Below are 22,204 nucleotides of genomic sequence, written 5' to 3'. Positions count from 1 at the left end.
GCCTGGCACATATTAGTTACTAAGTTAATATTAAATATTCCCTTCCCCTTACTAAATTTGATCTTATGTGATTCAGCCCCCATTCTAACCCATCAAGATCTGTACACATGCTGTTATCCAGTGTGCTACCTTTCTCTTCCAGGCTTCTGTCATCTGTATATATAAGTAAATCATCTATGTTTTTATCTAAATGATCAAAAAGTTGAATAGCAGACTACCAATACCACATATACTGAATATCCACTGGTAAATCAAATATTTTAAAACTTTCATTTCCCCCTATGGAAAACAAACTTCCTTACATCAGAACTTATTGATTTCCTATCCACAACTTTTTTGATTATAAACTTCTCAAGGACAGGAACTAAAACTATTTAGTTCCTTTTTTTAATACCTCCCCTCCCCAACATCTTGGAAGGTGCTTTGTACCCTGAATATAACTGAATATAGATGATGGAATCTTTCATCATTTAGCCAATTTTAACATATGCCTCCACATGTACATGTAATAGCTGAGCAAATGACTACTTTTTGTTTTCACAAAGTGAGTATTTCATCAGATTTTTCTATTGTTTTTCCTCTACAGAGTTGGAAACTTGCAGATAATAGAACAAGTTCATATATAGCACTTCCTAGAAAAGTCTAAAACACAACTGTTTCACATTCTGAAAATAAAGAGTTAAAGCTAAAGTTCTCATCTATCACCAGAAAGGAGAGAAAAATAGATATCTGTCTACGTCTAATGCCCACTAAGAAATCTTTATACATTTAGAGTCTTCATTTGCCCCTAATGTCCTTGCCCTATTAAAAACTTAACTATCATATCACATTTTAAATTTTATTTTGTAACTTCTTGTAATTTTATAATTTAGAATATCAAATTTAAAAAATATATATGTATATATATATATAATTTATATGATGGCAAGGATATAACATTATTCTTAGAGAGTTTTACCATAATATAATTTTATAAGAATGCCTAAAAACAGTAAGTGCCTTCCTCAGATTTATGCCTGCCATGACTAGAAAAGCCAATTAGACACTAAAAATGTCTTTGTATCACTCACAGCACATGGCACTGTGCTTTTCATATTTGGTTGAAGCTTAACAAACTGCTGAATGAATGAACTTTTTCTTTACAAGTTCACTCTTAAAAGTAAGAGGTAAAACGGAAATATGAATATTTTTGATTCTTGGTCTGTCAATGCTTTTGGCAACTTTTGTCATTTTAATTAATTTTGCCATCCTTTGATGAAAATAAACAAACAGTGATTCCTTCAAATATATACCAGTAATCACTAGAAAAGCCAAATGGACACTATATTTCTGAATAATCATCATTTTCTACAGTGAAAAATTGCATTGTGCAGGCAGTTTTCCCTATGATATGGAAGATGTACTAGTAGGTGGTACACAGAAATAAGGAAAAGAGGATTAGAAATCAAGTGGATAAATTCAACTGAATGAGAATTTATTAGGAGAGTACTTGAAGTGACTGTTGACTAGTGATCCTCTCTCCCTATTCCAATTGTGAAAAGAACAAAAGCTGTTTAAAATTACCATGGACACTGAGGTCAAGACCATGATAAATAGTATTAAACAGAACATACCAATATTTAGACCATCCAGAAGGAAAACATCTCCTGGTGAGATCTTTAACAGGGCGAATTAGTTTCACCAAAGATAAGAGAACTCACATTTCTTGAAAATGGATTAGTCAAAGTACTGGAGGATATTTTATAAGGAGTTCTTCTAGTTGCAACTGTGAATTTATTGATTAAAACTAGCTTCTGTTGGTCACAGATGTTAAGGGAAAAGGCATTTCCTATCCACATCCCATTGTATTCATAAATCCAAAAAGACAAAATAGCTAAGATTTATGTAACCTTCCAAAATGGTCACTGGCAATAAGACTAAAGAAAACTCCTAATGTTAATTGAAAATTGGCTTCAAAATGTATTTATAATTTAAAATCCACATTTGAGTAATTGCAAGTTCATTTATAATTTTAATTAAGTTGTTTGCTTTATCTGTCCAGGACACAAAAGTCACCATTCAAATGCCATTCCAAACCAATTAAAACCCATTAGAAATATTAGCTACAAATTTTTAAAAAATACAAATATTTTTAAACATCGATATAGAAAGTAAAATAAAAAATAAAAGTCTGAAACAGAATTTACTTTTGCAAAGATGTTAAAAAAATGGATGCTATCCCATCAACAAATCATTTGGTCATATTTATGCTACTGATAGTGTTGTATTTGGGAAAAAGAAGAATTAGCCATTAAGTGCTGTTCTATAGCTTGTTCAATTGGACAGTCCATCATCATCAATGTTCATTTTTTCAGGTCTCCCTTATATGCATTTTTTCTGCTCACAATGCCTGGCTCAAAAGAACTTAACAGTTGATAATACACTAATGAAAGATATAAACTGCTGCAATAATGAATTATTGAAAGAAATAAACTGTAAAAATTCCAAAATATCTTCCCACCCCTGGTTTTGAATAAGATATTAAAACCATTTCTAAAGTTAGATTACTGTGTAATAAATTATTGCTATATCAGTTCAAAGTTTAATTTCTAATTACAAAATTATATTCTATAATTATGATTACATATAATCATAAAATTATATTTCTAACTACACAATATATTCGATAGATTTAAATGTATCAAGAGTCAATAAATGTAATCTCATTCTTTCAGATACATAAATCAATATGAATTATTTGAGATATAGTATTACCATATGTATAAAAGTTGAAAAATTGCACACATTCTTATTATTGAACAACAAGAAAACATAAAATCACCTATGACTAAATTCACAAATAAGAATTTGAGTCATTCTAACATTCCAGTATATGACTAATTACATAATTCTTTGCCTATGTGGCTCTAGAAAGATTATAAAGGTCTCAAAATACTTAGTTTGTGATGAATGATTTTGTTTACAAGAAAAAATCAAGTAAATGCTTATATAAACTCCAATGTGCTAGAAAATCCATCATGCAAGGTAAGCAAGTTATCTTAGCTTAAGGAGAAAGGTATACTGTGGAAATCACCAAACCTCCTCCTTCTAGATCAGCTCCTTTAGCAACCATTGAGGGGAGACTGTGGAGAGAAGGCCCAGCTTTCTCATCACCACTGAGATCAACTGCTGATGAACAGACAGACAGGTACAGAAGGGGTGTGAATCCCTCCAGGGCAGACCACACATTCCTGATTCCAGTATAGGCCTCACAATCATCATCTGGGGAAGAAGCTCCTGTGGAGGAGGGGCCAGCCATCTCCACCAACTACTAAGCACCACACACAGGGCAAGCATGCCAACCTAATGGAAGCAGCAAGGCACCCTGAATAAGACAGGATGCAGCATATGCCAGGTGGGTCACCACCTCTCCAAGAACCACAGAATAGCAGTGCTTCCAACCATGATTCTGAGTAGCACCAGCTGTAGATATGTAGCCTGGCATCTTCTCTCACTGGTGCTCTATCCAAAGCTGAACACTCAGAAATGAAAGTTCTTGTCGTAGAAGTCCTTGGTATTGTTCAAAGATTCAACATCAAGCACTGATGTGATTTTTTTCCCCCAGTGGAAATATTAAATTAGAAACATTTCCATTGGAATATTACTGAAACCTAAAAACCAAAGGACTCTTCCATATGAAATACAGCTGCAGCCTTTCATATACTGTTTCCTCTTTTGAGCTCCTTGAAAGCAGGAACTGTCTTACTTTTCTATTTATAGCTCTGGAGCTTAGTATGGTGCTTTACATACAGTAAGCACTAATTAATTAATATTTTACTACTCATTTGTCATTCATATGCCACTTTAATACTGCTTAATGAATTAAGGGCAAGAAATCTCTTTTTTTCTTGAGTTAAATTCATCTTAAATTTTAATTAAATCCATAATTACCATATTAATTACTAATTTACAGAATAACATACTAGAGATAGGTTTGGAAATGATTCTTTGATTAATAAGTAATATCCATATTCTATAAGTTCTATTATTCTAATATCTATATAATTAAATATAGAAAGAATTTCACTCCAATGCTTTAATTGGTACAAGACTAACATATCAAGATTACATATATACTATGAAAAGAGTCTTGACATGCAATGCAATGAAGATCTTTAGAACAGTTCTTTCATTCAAATTGAATGGAATGTTTGAGAGCGGTTTAGAAAAAGGATTTTTTTTCCCCCTTTGGAACTGCTATTTTAGAGATGTAGGGGGCTCCTTGGGGAAGAAATATCCTCTACCAATGTGAATTGGCAACTATGCTATAAATACTAATATTAAAAATGTTTCCTGTGTTACTAATAGATGGGAGGAGTCTTGGTACAGTAGCTAAAGAGCCCAACTCCAAGTCAGAATGGCATAGGTTTAAGTCGTGCCTTTAATATATATTTTAACCCTGTGACCATGGGTAAGCCATTTAACCTCTCTAAAACCAAGACACACCTCTGACTAAATTGATTCCCTCATAGTTGGTTAATGCAAGCGTTTAAATAATCTATACTTTGTCCTATCAAGCAACGTGAGTTTATTTTCCCTAGTGATTGTTGTTTCTGATACTGTGAAGAATGAAATTCTACCCAAGTAAGAGCAAGCAAGTGATCATGTACTGGTGGTGGAAATAGCCCTGGGCATGGAACACGGCAGAGCATCAAACACCCAGGACAATGGCCATGCAGATGCAATGTGAGATGTGAATAGCTGTCCTTCACGTAACAAAATATCTAACTGGCACATTTGAGAGAACGCTGGGCCTGGAGTCAGGACGACTCTTCTATCTGATCTCAAATCTAGCCTCAGACACTTACTAGATGTATGACCCTAGGCAAGTCACTTAACTCTGCCTTGGTTTCCTCATCTGTAAAATGAGCAGTAGAAGGAAATGGCAAAGCAATCTGAAATATTTCCCAAGAAAGCCCCAAATAGGGTAATGAAGAATCAGACATGACTGAAACAAGCAAATAACAAGCATGAGGTTTCCATTTTTCTGGAGTGTATTTTGCATGTTTAGACACAATTAGATTAAGAAGTTGAGAAAAATTGTGTCCTTCTCTCCCTCTGTCTTTAAGGACAAAAATAAACTGTCCCAGGACCATATGTAAAGCTTAACTTCCCCTCCAAAAGAGAATATATCATAATGTCATAGATTTTTTAAAAATAAAAGAGAATATATCATATCATAGATTTGGGGGGAGGTGTCAAAAGGAATCTTTTAGAACATCTAATCCAGATTATAAATGAAATAGCATCACATAGTAGAAAGAACATTGGACATGGAGTCAAAAGACCTTAGCTCAAATCCTAGTGTGACCACACAACAATTACTTACTTCTCTCAGTCCTAGTTTCCTCATCTGTAAAGTGAAGAATTTTGACCTAGATGAACTGTAAGATATTTTCCAACTTAAAATTGATGATGTTGTATGAATTCTCATAAAAGAGTATCCAATATGTGGTCATTCAGACTTTGCTTGATGACTTCCAGCCATAAGGAAATCCATTACTTTCCAATGTAATCCATTCCACATTTGTAGCTTTAATTATTAGGAATTTTTTCCCCCTTATATCAAGTCCAAATATGATTGACTGCAATTTACAACTATTGATTCTATTTCACCCTGAAGAGTCAAACAGAATGTCAAATCCTTCTTCCATAGAGTAGTTTTTCTAATATTTGAAGATAATTATCATGTCTCCCACTTAAGTCTTTTTTTCTTCAAACTAAATATTCCTAGTTTCTTTAGCTGATTCTTATCTGGAATGATCAACAAGTTGATTGCCTTTTAGTTTATTAATACCCTTCCTAAAATTTGGTACCTAAATGTATACACTCCATATGTGATCTGACTATGGCATAGTATAAAGTGACTAATACTTTCTTGGTTCTGGATATTACAGTTGGAAAAAAAAAAACAGCATAAGATCAGAGTAACTTTTTTGGTGCCAAATTAAATATTAAACTTGCCAGATAAACTAATCTAGCCATCATGTCTCTGATTTCTGAGCCCTCCTGTAAGACATTATCCTTATTAAAATTTAGCTTATTAGATTCAGTTAAAGTTCCTAGCCCCTAGCTTTTTGTCATCTATAAAATAGGTAAGCATATTATTCATGTCTTTATCCAAATCACAGGTCCAAACAAAGTCCTATGAGGTATTCCACTCACAATCTCTTCTGGGGATGAGAGCAAACCATCTTTCTTCTTTCAGCCCGATGTTTCAATCAGTTACAAATTCATCTAACCGTATCATTACTTAGCTCATATCTCCCCTGTATATTCAAAATAAACACTGTGTTAACACCTAGGTGACTATATCTTAAATATCCCCCAATTTACCATTCTAGTAACCCTCCCTAAAAATAGAAAATGAAGTTAATCTGATATGACCTATGTAGCCATGTCGACTGCTTCCTTATCTAGATGTGAAATTTTAAGAGGACTGAAGTCTACCTGCCCTATACTTTTCAGACCCTGTTCTCTTCATTTCTTAAAAGGGGGAGGGGAGAGAGAATGTTTGACTTTCACTAGTCCTTTAATACTTCCATGAGTTTCAAAATATCGCCGACAGTGGGTAAGTAATGGCAAATGCCAGATTTCTCAGGACTATGGCATGTGGCACATCTGGGCCTGGTGACCTAACTTATCTAGAGTACCTAGGGTCTCTCTATTTTCCTATTTAGTGGGCTTTGAATTCCCTATTAAGCCAGTTGTGTTCATTTTTTTTCCAGTTCAAAGATCATTCTTCTTCAAAGAGAAATTGGAAGCAAAAGTATTGAATAGTTCTTTCCATCAGCCATGGTCACTTTCCTCATCCTTGCCATGATCCACATCGTTTCCCACAGTATATCTAAGGACTTACAGGGAATATAAAGCCATTGTAAAAATCCTACAGAAATGTAAGATTTTTTATTAACATTTTATTGAGATTACTGAGCATGGAATGACATGGGTGTAGTGTTTTAGGAAGATGAGTCTAGTGAATGGATATATTATGAATTGAAGAGAGGAGGACCTAGCAGTTAGGATGTGGCTGTAGTGCAGAATGAGGTGGTGAGAACTTAGTGGTAAAGGCATTAGTAAGAGAAAAGAAAGGATCTAAGAATTATTTTGAAGTAAGTATTGACAAGGCTTGCTGGTAAATTGGAAACCTTAAAGATGACTCTATGCTTTCTGATAATAGTGGATACCATCAGTTGGGAAACCTGGGAAAGTTACTTTATAGCTCTATAGAACTCAATTTCCTCATCTGTCAAATCCTCGCACAAGCATTATCTAAATCAAAGGACTGCTGTAAGTAATCTTTTTTGTAAACTATAAAGTGCTATATAAACACAAATTCAGCCATTCCTCACATGAAATGACTGACTAATCTATGTCACAAGTATTCCTCTTGAAGTGTGGTACACACTACTGAACTTGCAGATGTGGGCTAGACTCAATTCAAAAGGCCTGCAATGGCAATGTCTGGTCATAGGTAAACAACTGAGTATTAGAGTCTGAGAGTGATTTTAAGAGATGGTTTTCAGTTGAAAAGTAATGAAAAAACAGATTTAAAATCTGAGATATTTTAATGAAAATAAAAAGACAGATCTAAGTCCCTGTCTTTTATCCTTCTATTAGGGCACATAGAACTGATCAATTTTATGAAAATCAGAGTTTTCTTTGGAACCTTTTTTTTTTTTTCTGGTCTGCAAATGGATAAAACTTAACTAAGAGTTCCTTTTGGTTACATATACACCAGACACATTTTTCCTAAACTTCAATAATTTTTGTACAGCAATGTAGTTTGTTATAGAGGGAAATAAAAGCTGTATTTTAATTAATTCAACAGATGGTTGGGAAGCAATTTTAAGATTTAACCTCATTTGCAGTTAGTGTAAAAACAGTTTCCTTATCTTCAAACACTTCTCGTACTGGCTAAAGATGGTCTCCCATATTGAAATTTCCAAGTGGTGTGGCAATGACTAAACAAAAAGTGATCTGAAAAATTGGAAATAAAATCAAGAAGGACTTAAAGTGAAGGAGGTTCTTATTATCATACACAGACCACATAAATAATATAAAAGGCATCACATATATAAAAGGCTGGAATCCAGAAAATCTCAAATAAAATTCCAGATCATCACAAACTATAGTATGGTATTTCTGATATCTAGTCTTTTTTTGAGTTAACACCACATTATTCACAACAGAAACATCTAATATTTCACTGAATTCATTTTTGAATCATTTAATGTGAATAGCGAATAATATTTAGCTCTTCATCTTTCCCAAAACAAAGGCAAAAGATTCACAATTAAGTAAACCACTAACCATGGAGCCAGTAGTGTTCTGAAATGTCAGTTCTGATGTAATGATGATCATGAGTAGGGCCAAGGGAACGTGTAAAGGCTGTGTCTTTGCCCAGGAAGTCTGAAGCTGTTCCAGCATAGAGGTACTCATCTGGGAGGGAGAAACATTAGTGAGATCATTAAAAGACATGCCAAAGATTTTAAGTTGAATCAGTTTTGTAGTTTCAAAGATTTATGTCATTATAATATTAGAATATAACTCTTAACAAATCTTAGTTTCCAATTTTAAACAAGTAAGAAAAAGTAACTCATATTCTGTAGCCTAACATGAGAGAAAAAATCCAAATGCTTCTGAATTAATAACTATAAATGTTTTATTGACAAAATTTATCTCTTAGATAAATTCTGTCTCCTCTCCTTGGCAACAATGGAACATTTTGAAAAGTTATGCTGCAAGGAGGAATGGATAATATAATTAACATTCGCTTAACTGATAGAATATCAATGACCATAGCCCATCTTTACCTAACCTCTGCTGAAAGGAATCTTTCAGCACTGGAGTCATTCTTTCATAATTATAACATGCTACATTCCTTGGGTCCAATTATTTCTCTAACAGCTTTGATATACAGGAATTCTGAAAAGGATAAGGATGCTGCCATTACTGCATTCCAAACTTCATCTTGTGAAGTAGAAAACTGACAGGATAGTACCAAGACCTTTCGTGGATATCGTTACCCAAAGATACTGCTTTGGGGCAATTTATTTTATGAGAAATATGTGTACACGAGCAGAGTTCTGCTGAAAGGTTAAATTAGTGTGTTTCTTTAGCTAAAAAAATGTGTTTATGAAATGAATTAACTGTTTCTTGGTGTTGAATTTAGTAGGCCCAAGGTGCATGTTGAATGGGAAAGAATAAAGACTAGAGATCATGAAATGTATGGACCTGCATTAGAGAGCAGTCTCAGAAACAGTTTCATATTATTACTAAACTAAACTTTCTTTAATCCTTCAGATTAAAGCAGAAGCAATGGCTTTATCATTGTACAAAGAGTATTGCTGACATTCTTAGCTCTTGTCCAATTAATCCTCAACAAAAAAAACTTTTCTTGAACTTTGGTCGAAAGTATTTGGTCTACAGGGCAATGGCCTAAATATTGCTGCTAAATTTATCTGGAAGAACATGAATTGGGTTCTAAATAACCATAAAAACATTGTATAAGTAAACTGAATTTAGGTATGTTTCAGTGCAAACATATAACTATACAGTTTTGTAAGTATTTTACCAAATTAAATGAAATAATTTTAGTGGTACCTTTCACATACCAGACTTTTAATAACTATTTGTTAAAAATAATCAAACTAAATAACAGACCAAATGCAGTTTGTACTTCCCCAAATAATTGTTCTGTTAGAAAATACTTGGCAAACTATAAAATGGTACGTTCTTTATGAAGAAGGAGAAGAAGAAGGAGGAGGAGCACAAGAAGAAATTATAGTTACAGACAATCTAATTGGCTGTGTTCAAACCGCTCTTTAAATTTGCCTTCTGGGTGATTAAAATGACCTATGAATTCCAAACTGGAGAAGGGGAAATGATCGGAGCCTTTAATGTAATGTTTTTAATAAAAGATACACTGGCCCATCTGTCAGATGAGAAACAGAAATCATTTATCTTATCATTTATTTTCTGAGTAGAATGACTATCCATGAGTCATATTTTTTTTTTTGTAACATACACACACATACACACATGCACCATCACTTCAAAGTTCCACCATCTCCACCTCCCTGCTGAATATGAAAATGCCATGATGTTTCACTATTACCATGTTTATTCATACACATGATCAAGAAGTTAAATGAAAAGTGTCTAATTTTGTAAATCAGACCATCACAAAGGAGACTCATAGCTGTTGATGAAATCCAGGGACCATACCATCATTTCATCACCCCAAGTACCAGACCACATAGGGCTCTTGCCATCATGACACTTTTAAGAACTGACTATCCATGTCATCAGAAATTATTAGTTGGATAGAACAGCATGACAAAATTAAGAAACTAGATTAGAGTAGATAGATGTGTTGGATATTAAAGATGGAAACCTTTATAGAAGTATTTGGAATGGAGGAAAGTTGAAATGTCTACTGATCTTAATTTTTTTAAGTTATTTATTTGACTTCATTTATTTATAATCTCAAATATTCCATAATGTGTGTGATTGCATATGGGGGCAAAGAGGGAAGAGACAGACAGGCAGACAGACAGACAGAGAGAGAGAGAGAGAGAGAGAGAGAGAGAGAGAGAGAGACAGAGAGACAGAGACAGAGACAGAGACAGAGTGATCATGAATGTTTTGACATGGTATTTTGACATGGTAGCTATGGTAGCTAGAGTTCTGGACTTAGGATCAGGAAGACCTGGATTCAAATTCTAATTCTGATGCTTATCAGCCTTTCTAAACCTCAGTTTCCTCATTTGTAAAATGAGGGGATTGAATAAGATGGCCACTGAGGTCTTCTCTACAATACTATGAAAATTTAAGAAATGTGTCCAAATTACTTTATACAACTTTTATATTTTATGATTAAATATGTGTACTCCCCTTTAACAAAAGAAAAGAAACAGATGGCTGTAGATATATATTTCATCATCCATAAGTAATCTACCACAGTGATCAAGATCTCTGAAATTCTTCTATCTGACTGTAACCTCCTACTTGTCTGTCTTTTGCTCCCAATTCCTCACTCTTACTGAACCTATTCTTCATCCCGACTGTGATCTCCAGGCCTACCAGTCCTTAGTGCTCTCCCAAACAATCATTCGAACTTTCTTCTCGTTCCATTCCTGAACCTACAGAAAACCAGTCCAACTGTACATTGTCTTCTAAAATGGAATTCCAAGACTCATTTCTTGCTGAATCCAAATCCCACATTACTTCTACTATCCACTTTCTCCAGGCTTTCTGTTGAATGATGCTAGAAGTTAAACAACTATATTGATTGGATCCACTAACAATTTATGTGTTATTTAATATCAACTTGAAGTTTAGTCAATGTTTTTAGTCTTTTTATCTTAAGATAAATCAATATTTTTAGTCTTTTTATTCTTACCTGAATGAAAAAAGCATGGTGGAGTGAATAGAGAGCTGGCCTGGGAGTTGGAAAGATCTAGGTTCCAGTCCTAGCATTAGCAAATACTGGCTTTGAAAGCCTGGGTAAATTAACTAATCTCTATGCCCCCAAGCAACTCTCTAAAATTATAAATTAAAAGTAAGGTGCTGATCTTCCCTGGTGGATTAAATTCTTTACAAAGACCTTTCTACACTAATAACATCACATTTCTTTTTTGCCTTTTGGAGGGCAATTGAGGTTAAGTAACTTGCCCAAGGTTACACAGCTAGTTTTTGTGTGTGTGTGTGTGTGTGTGTGTGTGTGTGTGTGTGTGTGTGTGTTAAGTGTCTGAGGCCAGAACCGAACTCGGGTCCTCAGACTCCGGGGCTGGAGCTCTTACTCACTGCTCCACCTGGCTGCCCCCTAACATCACATTTCAATTAAAAATAAATGCAATGAAATTCTTCCCTAAATGATTCTCTACCACAAGAGAGTTTAAATGAGAGATTTTGGGAGTTATGGGAAACTGTTATTGGAAATCCTATTGAAAATTAATATAAAGTAGCTCTGACATCTTTATGTAAGTCAATAGTAAAATATGATTTAATTTGTAAATATCTATTGTGCATAGTCTTTAGGAATCATCACAATCTAAAAGGAGACATGCATTTGATCTTACCTGTCATTACTGAAGCAAAAGGCTGCTGAGGATCAAAAGGACATTTCAGTCTGCCAGATTCCAAATTATGTGTGTCCAGCTTGAACATGATTTCCTGTATATGAGACATGTTAATATAAATATGATTTGAAAGCATAAATTAGTTTCTGGAATTTAAGAACTAAATTCTAACTCTGCCTCAAGACTGAATAAATGAATGAAAAAGCATTTATTAAGTGACTACTATATGTCAATTACTATGCTCAATTCTAGGTATACAAACTGAAAAACCAAGAAAACAGATACAAATATAAAGAGAAAAATCCTGCTCTCAAGGAGCTCACACTCTAGAGGAAATAACAAATTTTAAAAAGTTCAGGTAAGGGCAGGGCAAATAGAAAGGCCCAAAAGTAATCTGGGTATAGCTACAGGCTAAAAGGTAAGACTCAGAAGTCCTTAGGTACCTTTAGTAGGTCTGATGACAGTGACTAGGGCCTTCAGGGCATTTGGGTCAGGGAAGGTGAAAAGGCCGGGTGGTCATTCATCTCATCAGATAAAACAGAGTTGGGGAGTCCCAACTAGGCAAAAGAGGGAGGTAACCACAAGTGATGAGAAGTCTTCCTGTTGCCAGGCTTTCCCAGGTGGGTTAGTTAGTTTAAGATGATATCTGGTGATATCACTCCACAATGAACTTATTTCGAAGTCTGTGTGCCATACAGATCCCAAGAGGGTCACAGAGCATAGAATGCCAGAGTCAGCAGCAAACTAGGAGATCCTCTGGACCCATTCACTCAAAAAATATTTAAATATCTACTATGTGATAAGCCTACTCCTTGGCTTAGCATTTGAAACCTTTCACAGTCTGGATCCAGACCTTTTTTTTTCAGATTTATTTAACATCAATCTTCACATAGCTACATTATAACTGAACTAGCTTATTTGGAGCTTTCTGTCCCCAAGCCTTCATACAGCCTCTCTTCTGGTTTTTGTTTTTTGCTTTTTTGGAGGGGGGAGGGCAGGGCAATTGGGGTTAAGTGACTTATTCAAGGTCGCATGGCTAGTTTTTTGTGTTGTGTCTGAGTCCAGATTTGAACTCCGGTCCTTCTGACTCCAGGGCTGGTGCTCTATTCACTGCCCACCTAGCCTCCCCCAGCCTAACTTCTGTAACTAGAAAATATTATTTTCTCACTTTGGGATGTCTACTTTCCTTCAAAGGTTAGCTACTAGAAAGTTTATTGATTTACCTGTACTTGAAATGTCTATGTATTGTCTAATTATAGGCAGAAATATTACCTTTTTGAAGGGGCAGAAGTTGTCAGTCAGTCAACAAGCATTTATTAAGCCCTTTCTATGTTCCAGATATTATGCTAAGTGATGGGAAGACAAAGAAAAGGAAAAATAGTCCCTACCCTCCAGGAGCTCACATGCCAACAATTATATAAACAAGATTTTTACAGGATGAATTGGAGATGATTTCACAGAGAAGGCATTTAGTATAATGGAGACTGAGACAGGCATCTTTTAGAAGGTAGGACTTTTACATGAGAATTGAAGGGAGGAGACAGATTTTATAACTGATCTAGAAAGCAACAGGGAGCAGCCTGAGTTTATTAAATGGGAGAGGGAAAGGGAGAGGAAAAGTCAGACACTCTGATAGCTAAGTGGAGATTGGTCTCAAGTGAGGAGAGACTGGAGGGAGGGAGAACAACCAGAAGGCTGCTGCAATAATCTAGGCACAAGGTGAAAGTAGTGTCGGGGAGAAAAGGGATCATGTGGGAGAGAGATTTTAAAGGTAGAACTGAAGCAACAAGACTGGACAACTAATTGGATAAGGGGTTGGGGATAAGAGAGAGTGAGGAATTGAGGATAATACCTAGGTTGAAAACTTAAGTGATTGGGAAGATGCTCTCAATGATAACAGAAAGTCAGGAAAAGTGATGGGCTTTGGAGAAAAGATGAGTTCAGCTTTGGACATGTTGAATTTAAGATGTCTATGGGGAATCCATTTAAGATTTCCAATAGGCAGTTGGAGATGGAAGACTGGATGTGAGTAGAGAGGTCAGGACTGGATAAACAGAAATGAGAATCATCTGCATAGAGATAATAATTGAATCCATGGGAGTTGATGAGATCACTAAGCAAAAGAATTTAGAGAAAGAGAAAAGAGCCCAGAATAGAACCTTAGGGGATAGCCACAGTCAGCATAAATGATCTGGATAAAGACCCAGTAAAAGAGATTCAGAAGGAATGAGTCACCAGGTAGGAGGAGAAGAACTAGGAGAGAGCAGAGCTGTAAGAACTTCAAAAGAAGACAGGATCAAGAAGAGGATAACTGACAGTGCCAAAGGTTGCCCAGAAGTCAGTAAAGATGAAGACTGAGCAAAAGACATAAAATCATTTGGCAATTATGAGATCATTAGTAATTTTGAAGTGAGATATGATTTCTGATGTCACTAATATAAGAAATTTCCAGTGTGGAAATGCCCTCCATGGGTGTAGATCAGCAACTCTTCTGTAACTTTTAATCTCAGAGAGTTGCTTAAGGGTTCTGAGAATTAAATCAGTCAGGCAGTGGACAGTCAACATGGGATGGGCCAGGCACTATTTTCAGAACTAGGGACAGAAAGAAAAAAAAGACAAAAATAGTATCTGCCCTTAAGGAAGATACAATGGGAGAGATGATATATTGATAATTAGGTTCTCTCTCTCTCTCTCTGTCTGTCTCTGTCTCTCTCTCTTTGTCTCTGTACACACATACACACACACACAGACACACACACACCAACTAGATGGAAAGTAATCTGAAAGAGGAGAGTACTTGGAGCTAGGGCGACTGGGAAAGAAAGTCCTCCTTAAGTCATGCTGCTTCTTAGAGCTACAATGTTCCCCCAAATTCTAAATAATAAGGCTTATCCTCAAAAATTTATGAGGTGTCTATTACATGTAGAGTACTCCGTTGTTTCCATAAAGAAAGTGTTTTTCTGCAATTATTAGAAGCATTCTTGGTTGTGATCTCATTTTCTTCTGGGCATCTAATCCATTCAAGTTGTTCAAACAACGCTTTTGAAACTTCCATGTCATCCCTGGCACTCTAGTGAGCAAATCCAAAGCAAGCAGCTTCTTCACAGCGCTGTTGATGCATGAGGCCAAAATGCCCTGTTGGAGTATTTTCACTGTTGTGAAAACAGTACGCGCTTTAAAGTCACTCAGTTGTTTTGGCTCAGACAGCTATTTTTACAACAGTGGCCTCAGATAACACAACCCTGGCAGCTTTTGAATGCTGGGGAAGAAGCATCGTCTTAGATTCCACTTTCCAAGAAAAATAGGAATGCAAAATCAGCACAGCCCCATGACCCTTTGGCAGTTCCATAAGAAAGACAGCATGAGCTATCCAGAAAGAAGTGGGACTCACCACATGTGGAAAGGAATACATATTATCTGTCCAGAAGATGTTCTACAAGGAGTATCTGCAAACCTGTGTCATGGAGCTCTATGAACAAGTTTTATAACTTAATAAAACATTTATTAGGTGCCAACTATGTGTTAGGCACTATGTTTGGCCCTAAATCAGGAAACAATGGAAAATAATCTAGTGTCTACATTTTAGCAAGGCAGGAAATGATGTAAAAGACCTTTAGGGAAGGGTGGGATAAGTGGCCCCTAAAAAGGAATTTTAATAAATCTGTTTGATGTCTCTTATTATTAACTTACATTTTCATTTCACTGATGTTCAGCAAAGTCACTTTGCAAGGATGAATATTTTAATATAGCTATTCTTGAGAAAAAAATTAATTTTCCATAATTTTATACTAACAGAATTAATGAAGTAGAGAATTAGTGAATTTTTGAGAAAGGATGAAAACATGGAAATGTCAGTCTCAAGTATATCATTAGGTGTTACAAAAGGGCAGGTGCTAGTGAAAAAATGTGATTATGCAGCTTACATCAAAGGAAAAGAAATTGAGCGGAGACACCCTAGACAATTAGCCTCAACTGGATATGTTGAACATTGATGTATTTAAGGTATTTTTTTTTTCAAAGCAATCGGGGTTCAGTAACTTGCTCAAGGTTACATGGCCAGTCATTTCTGGGTGTGGTGCTAAGTATCTGAGCCCGGATTTGATCCCCAGGTCATCCTGAAACTGGAGCCAGTGCTCTTACTCACTGAGCCACCTGGCCGCCCCTATTTAAGGTATTTTAAAAAATATTTTACCCTCTTGTTTATGGACAAATCTGTGTTGTTAGCACAGCCATCTCCCCTTGTAGCCACTAGCAATAAAAAAAATTTTTTAATTAAAATAAAGAACATAAATGATGAACCTATGTAAACATAATAGAGAAACAAATAGCCAGTTTCACTGGTATCCACATAGTGCAAAATGACCTACAAGAATGCCTTCAGTGTGCTGGGAGAATGGGAGGTTCTACAGGAGAACGTAGGCCTTAGGACTCACAAGAATCATAGATCTAGATCTGAAGTAGACCTGAGTAGCCATTAAATTAAACCCCCTTATTTTATAGATGAGTAAACTGTGTCCAAGAGAGGTGTAAGTGACTTATCCCATGGTCACAAAGGGTCTAAGGTGAGATTTGAACTCAGGTCTTCCTGACTCCAAGTTCAGTGTTTTATACATTCCACCAAATGGCTCTCATTTTATAGCTAAGGAAATTGATATGTAGAGAGGTGAAGTGACACTCCCAATGACATGTGGGTAAGAAAACAGAGCTAGGATTAAAAGCCAGTTCTGATTGGAAATTTCTGACCTGAAATCCATGTCTTTTTCTCTTGTACCAGTTTGTCTCCAAAAGAAGCTCAAAGCTTTTAGACCAGGTATGGGGGAACCTGCGGCCTTGAAGCCATATGTGGCCGGCCCTCTACGTCCTCAAGTGTGGCCCTTTGACTGAATCCAAACTTCACAGAAAAAATCCCCTTAATAAAAGGATTTGTTTGTAAAACTTGAACTCAGTCACAAGGCTGCTCCCAAGGACCTAGAAGGCCACATATGGCCTCGAGGCCGCAAGTTCCCCATCCCTGCTTTAGACTGTCATTAAAGTCCTCTACATGTTAGTCTGAGTGCTTGAGTCCTAAAACCTGTATTAGATCTCCAGCTCTGATATTTATTATCAATGTCATGTTGGACAAGTCACTGAACCTATTACAAACTCAGTTTCTTCATTTTACATAACAAACATCTGGTCTCAAACACTCACTAGCTGTGTGACCCTATGCAAGTCACTTAACCTCTATCTTCCTCAGTTCCTCATCTGTAAAATGGGGACCTATTGCAGAAGGAAATGGCAAACCACTCTAGTATCTTTGCCAAAAAATTAAACTTACAAAGATTTGGACACAACTGAAGACTAAATAAGCAATGGGAGGATGTAGACAAGGCCTGCACAGGATAGGAAGGTGTGGATGGGTTATTTACAATAATAAAGAGAATTCCCACATCAAGGAGATCACAGACCCATTTATGAATTGAAGTAAAAAAATGGTGGGTGGAAGTAACCAGACTGGCAAAAATTAAGAAAATTAGGGGAAAGGTCAGGACACAGGTCAGGAGCACAACTTTTTACAGGAGAGACTTTCCCATGTTGGCACCAAAAGAGAAAATGGGAGAAATTTCTGCATTCTGGAGAAATGAAATGTGTAAAAGGTGGTGAGAGAGAGAAGTACCAGAGCAAAAAATGTTACCCAATATCACAACAGAAATGATTCTCCCCTGCAGTACTGCTGAACATATCAAAAGAGGGGCATTTTTATCACACTAACAAATGCATCCAATTAGTTGATTATGAGACACCCTTCCCCTCTTCCCTAGTAAAATGTTTCTGATCTGATGATAAAAAGAAAAAGAAGAGCAATTTTATTTTTAAAAGGCAGTTAGGTGGCACAGCAGACAGAACAATGGACTCGGAATCAGGAATATCTGAGTTCAAATCCTACTTCAGATACTTGGTTGCACAACCTTGGGCAAGTCACTAAACCTCTTTTATGCTGTTTCCTCATCTGTAAAATGGGAATAATAACAAAATCTATCTCACAGAGTTGTGAGAATCAAGAGATGACACATGCATAGTGCTTTGCAAAATTTAAAGAATTAGGTAAATGCTATTACTATTAAAATGATTTCACAGATAACTTTGCTATTCCAAAAATTTAGGTGTATCTGTATTCCTTTTGAGGAAATTACTCTGTTATGCCTGCGTTTAATATATTTAGCTAAAAAATTAAGAGTAATAGTAACATCAGCATACTTTAATACTTTATAAGAGAAATTCACTAAAATTATAATCAGATAGATATATGGATATTATACAAAGTTCTTGGGTGAATTTTTCATAAAAGCAGTTCAGAGAGTTTTCCACCAAGCCTGTCAAAGAAATACCCAAGACCTGTGACCAGCTGAATACTCTATGGACTCATTACCACCTGTCCACTCAGAATTCTCTTACTCAGAAAACTTGTAATTTTGACTGCCTTAGGGTTTTTTGACAGCCCCAAACTCAAGTAATTAGCTCCATCTAAATTTCCTTTCAGCAGCTCTGATTTTAGGAGCTGCAGAAGAACATTTGCCTTTCTCAGCAGATTGTAAGCATTTGGCCTTTGGCCTCCGGCCTCAAAACACACCTAACCTATGGAGCTATGCAATATAATTACACACTCTGCTATGAATTACTGTTTAGGTATTACACTTCATCAAAGCTGGCCAAGAAAACATAATTCCAGCAACCTAGAAGGATGGATTCAAGGGCCTTCTCCCATTAGTTTTCTTTTCCTGCTTAATGGAGTAAATTATCCGTGCTGGTTTTCTTCAGACACTCGAGTCTGGGCTAGGTAACTCAGATGATTGGGGCATGCATGGTATTAATGGGAAGCAAGACAATAGATCAGAATTCTTTTTGAGTCAGTTACTTTTTTCAATGGAAAAACACCTCCACTAATAATTACAAAACATACTAGACTAGGTGATTATGTGGGTTCTAGTAACTAATTTGCCACTAAATAACTATGAGTCCTAGGTTGGAGCCACTTTTTCTTCTCTGTAATACAAGGGGGTAAATTTGAGCTCTTTTAAGGTCGATGATCCCTAAGGGTACAGTTCTAAGACAGTATTACTTACAAATCATTGATAGAATGTGTATGATGAACTTTTTTTTGGTAATGATGATTGGATCTAGTGAGCCATTCATAAGCTCTTGCCTATTTCTTATGAATCAATCATATTCCATGATTCTATGATCTTGCTAATAATTTCACTGTCGTTCACAAGAGCCAGGCAAAAACATAATTGATCAACTATTATGAATTATTATCATCATTACTAGAAAAACCACTCAAGATACACTTTCCGTGATGATAACTTAGTAGTATGATGTCAGAATCATATCATTTTCAAAATGAAAGAGAACTTCGAGATACTTTTTTTCTAATTCTTTTGTTTCACTGATGGCCTAAAATTAGGTCCAGAGAAGTTGTATTACTTGCCCAAGGTGACAAGAGAAAGTTAATGACAGCACCAGGCTGTTAACTCCTGAATCCATACTTTTCTTTATTCTGTACTATCTCTACATATGTTTTCATAAATTTGGATGCTTAAGATCAAAGACTGCAGCTAGGTGCCACAGTGGATAGTTGGGCCCAGAGTCAGGAAGATGATTCTTCATGATATCAAATCAGGACTCAGACACTTCCTAGCATTGTGATCCTATGAAGTCATTTAACTCTGCCTCAGTTTCCTCATCTGTAAAATGGGCTGGAGAAGAAAATAGCAAACCACGTCGGGATCTCTGCCAAGAAAAACCAAAATTTGAACTACAAAAAAGATCTAAGAACATCACATTTCATAAAATGTGAGATGTTGATCAAAGTCAAGAAAAGAAATAACTCCTTACTATAAGATCCATTCAAAAGATGTGAATTATAATACCTGAACAAGAGTGGACTATATTAGAGTCAGGAAGGAGAGGGGAGTGGGGAAGTATGACAGAAAAATATATATTAATTTTGTGAGTCTCATGAAAGCCTATAATAGAAACTCTCATTAAGCAACGAGTATATGAAAAAGGAAAAAATGCAAATTTTTAAAAATCTATTTTATAAACTACACAGCTATTTCTTTATATAAAGTGCTGCTTGTTCTATGCCACAAAAATGCTTAGAGAATTTTTAATAGCAAAATTATTTATTTCTTTGAGCTAAATCACATACCTCTTTGTGGGTTCCAAGATCGATGTATCCACATATTGGGTGAAAGGCTCCAGTCCCACACACGTAAACATGAGTTCTATTATAAGCCTGAAGCACTCGGATGAAATTTGCACATTCTGTCTATTAGGCATAAAAAAAAAAAGAATTAACACAAAAACATACAATGAGAGATGTCTTTCACACCACCTACCCCCAAGATACTTTTTTTGGATAAACATTTTTTATCTAATACATTTATGAAACTGAAAAATATTTGTGTTTAACAGTATTTGCAATTATATCACATTTAAATTCACAAAAAGTACAAAAAAATAACAATTCTGTTAACATAGAAAATAAGTATCTAAAGCATATAAATTTTAACAACTCATATAAATTTTAACAACTGCTAGACCATAATATTGAAGAAGAGCTACTCTGGTGGATTAATAATAATTAAAAAATGATTCACCATAAAATCCCACTTAAGTGGGGCACAGAATCCTTGAGGGCAAGGCAGATACTTTCCTGATGTAAATAGCCAAAATGAAAACAAAGAAAAAATAAAATCGTGTACAGTATTTTTGAACAGCTAAGCAAGGCAGGCAATCTTTAGTGATGCAGAGAGCATCCAATTAAATTGCTTGCTCAAAGTCAGAAAGCAAGTCTGGCTCAGAGATAGGACTGAAGGCCAAGACCTCCAGCCTTTAAAGCTTCAGTTAATTCTATTAGTGGGCTTTTTCCTCCAATTGTAGCATGTTTTAAATTTTATAATGCAAGTCAATGGGGAAACAAGATTAACTTTGAGATTTAACAAAATTATACTCTGGGGTTGTGACTTTGGATCTTTCTGATTTTATGCAAATATTTGAATTTTATGGCTTAAGATCTAATCTCTAGGAGGGTAGAGTTAACTATTTGCTTTCAAGAAGGTATGTTCAGTTGTGCCTTGCACAGCATCTGACTTAGTAAATGTTGTTGACTGGTTGAAGAAATCCCTAGAGAGGGAGACAATCCAGCCTGGATTTGGCCCATGCTTCCAACATTTTCTCCCACTAGTTCATTACCTGAGCCTTCCTCTCCATCCAGTCTAGAGCACCCACCATCTGCTACACTAGTGATTCTTTGGGTGGTCCGGGGACCCTTGGCACCCTTTAAATAGATTTGTAAGGTCAAAACTGTTTTCATAATAACACTATGGCATTTTCATTTCTAATACAGTACACTGCATTAACCCACAAAAACAAAAACTTGGGGAAAATTGGGGGACCTCATTAATTTTTAAGTGTGTAAAAGGGGTCCTGACACCAAAAAGTTTAAGAACAGGTATCCTTAAAAAACAAAAAGCAAACAAAAAAACCACTGCTCATGGCTCCCTCTGCCCCTTTGCTCCTGTTGTCTGTTCTTTAAAAAATATCTTACCCTTCCCTTCTCTTTAACACAACATTACATGTCTCTTGAGAGCCCCAGTTGAGTCTCAGCTCTTGCTGACCACTGACTGACTTCACTCTCTCCCTCCTGTAAGATTTACTGCCTCTCTCATTCATGTATTTTACATATTGCACCAACTTTTAAGAGGCAGGAGAGATCTCAGAGTTTATTTAGACCAGCTTCCATATTTTACTTCTCATACTCAGAGACTTTAAGTGACTCACTCAAGGTCACACATGTAATAAGAGGCAATGACAACAACATTAGAAACAAACAAAACTTGATTTTAAAATCAAAAGACTGAAGTTTGGTTCTCATATTGTAGAGACCTTGGTTTGACTCTTCCTTGGTAGCTTTGTGGTTCACATTATTTACCTTCTCTCAGCCTCAGTTTCCTCATGTGTAAAGCTGGGTTAATAATAGCACCTACCTGAAAGGATTGTTGTGAGGATAAAATTAAATAATATATGTAACCCTA

The 22,204-nt window shown here is 35.8% G+C and overlaps 1 protein-coding gene across 9 annotated transcripts in view; it reads right to left on the bottom strand.

Annotated features, from left to right (window-relative positions):
* LOC138176017 (semaphorin-3D) overlaps window positions 1-22,204 on the bottom strand; it is a 252,885-nt gene that overhangs the window by 77,968 nt on the left and 152,713 nt on the right. For all 9 annotated transcript variants that reach the window (XM_069106724.1, XM_069106723.1, XM_069106719.1 and 6 more), the window contains 3 exons: window positions 20,317-20,436; window positions 12,126-12,219; window positions 8,353-8,481 (listed from right to left, as the gene is read on the bottom strand). In XM_069106724.1, the coding sequence (XP_068962825.1) occupies window positions 8,353-8,481; window positions 12,126-12,219; window positions 20,317-20,436 (343 nt within the window). The remainder of the gene's footprint in view (window positions 1-8,352; window positions 8,482-12,125; window positions 12,220-20,316; window positions 20,437-22,204) is intronic.

This window comes from Petaurus breviceps, unplaced genomic scaffold (assembly GCF_028583685.1).
Source record: "Petaurus breviceps papuanus isolate PSGF00001 unplaced genomic scaffold, PetGlider_PUasm1.0 80, whole genome shotgun sequence".
In the NCBI taxonomy this organism is placed as follows: Eukaryota; Metazoa; Chordata; class Mammalia; order Diprotodontia; family Petauridae; genus Petaurus; species Petaurus breviceps.
Note: the sequence above shows the minus strand (reverse complement) of the source record. Positions and strands in the feature narration are given on the sequence as shown.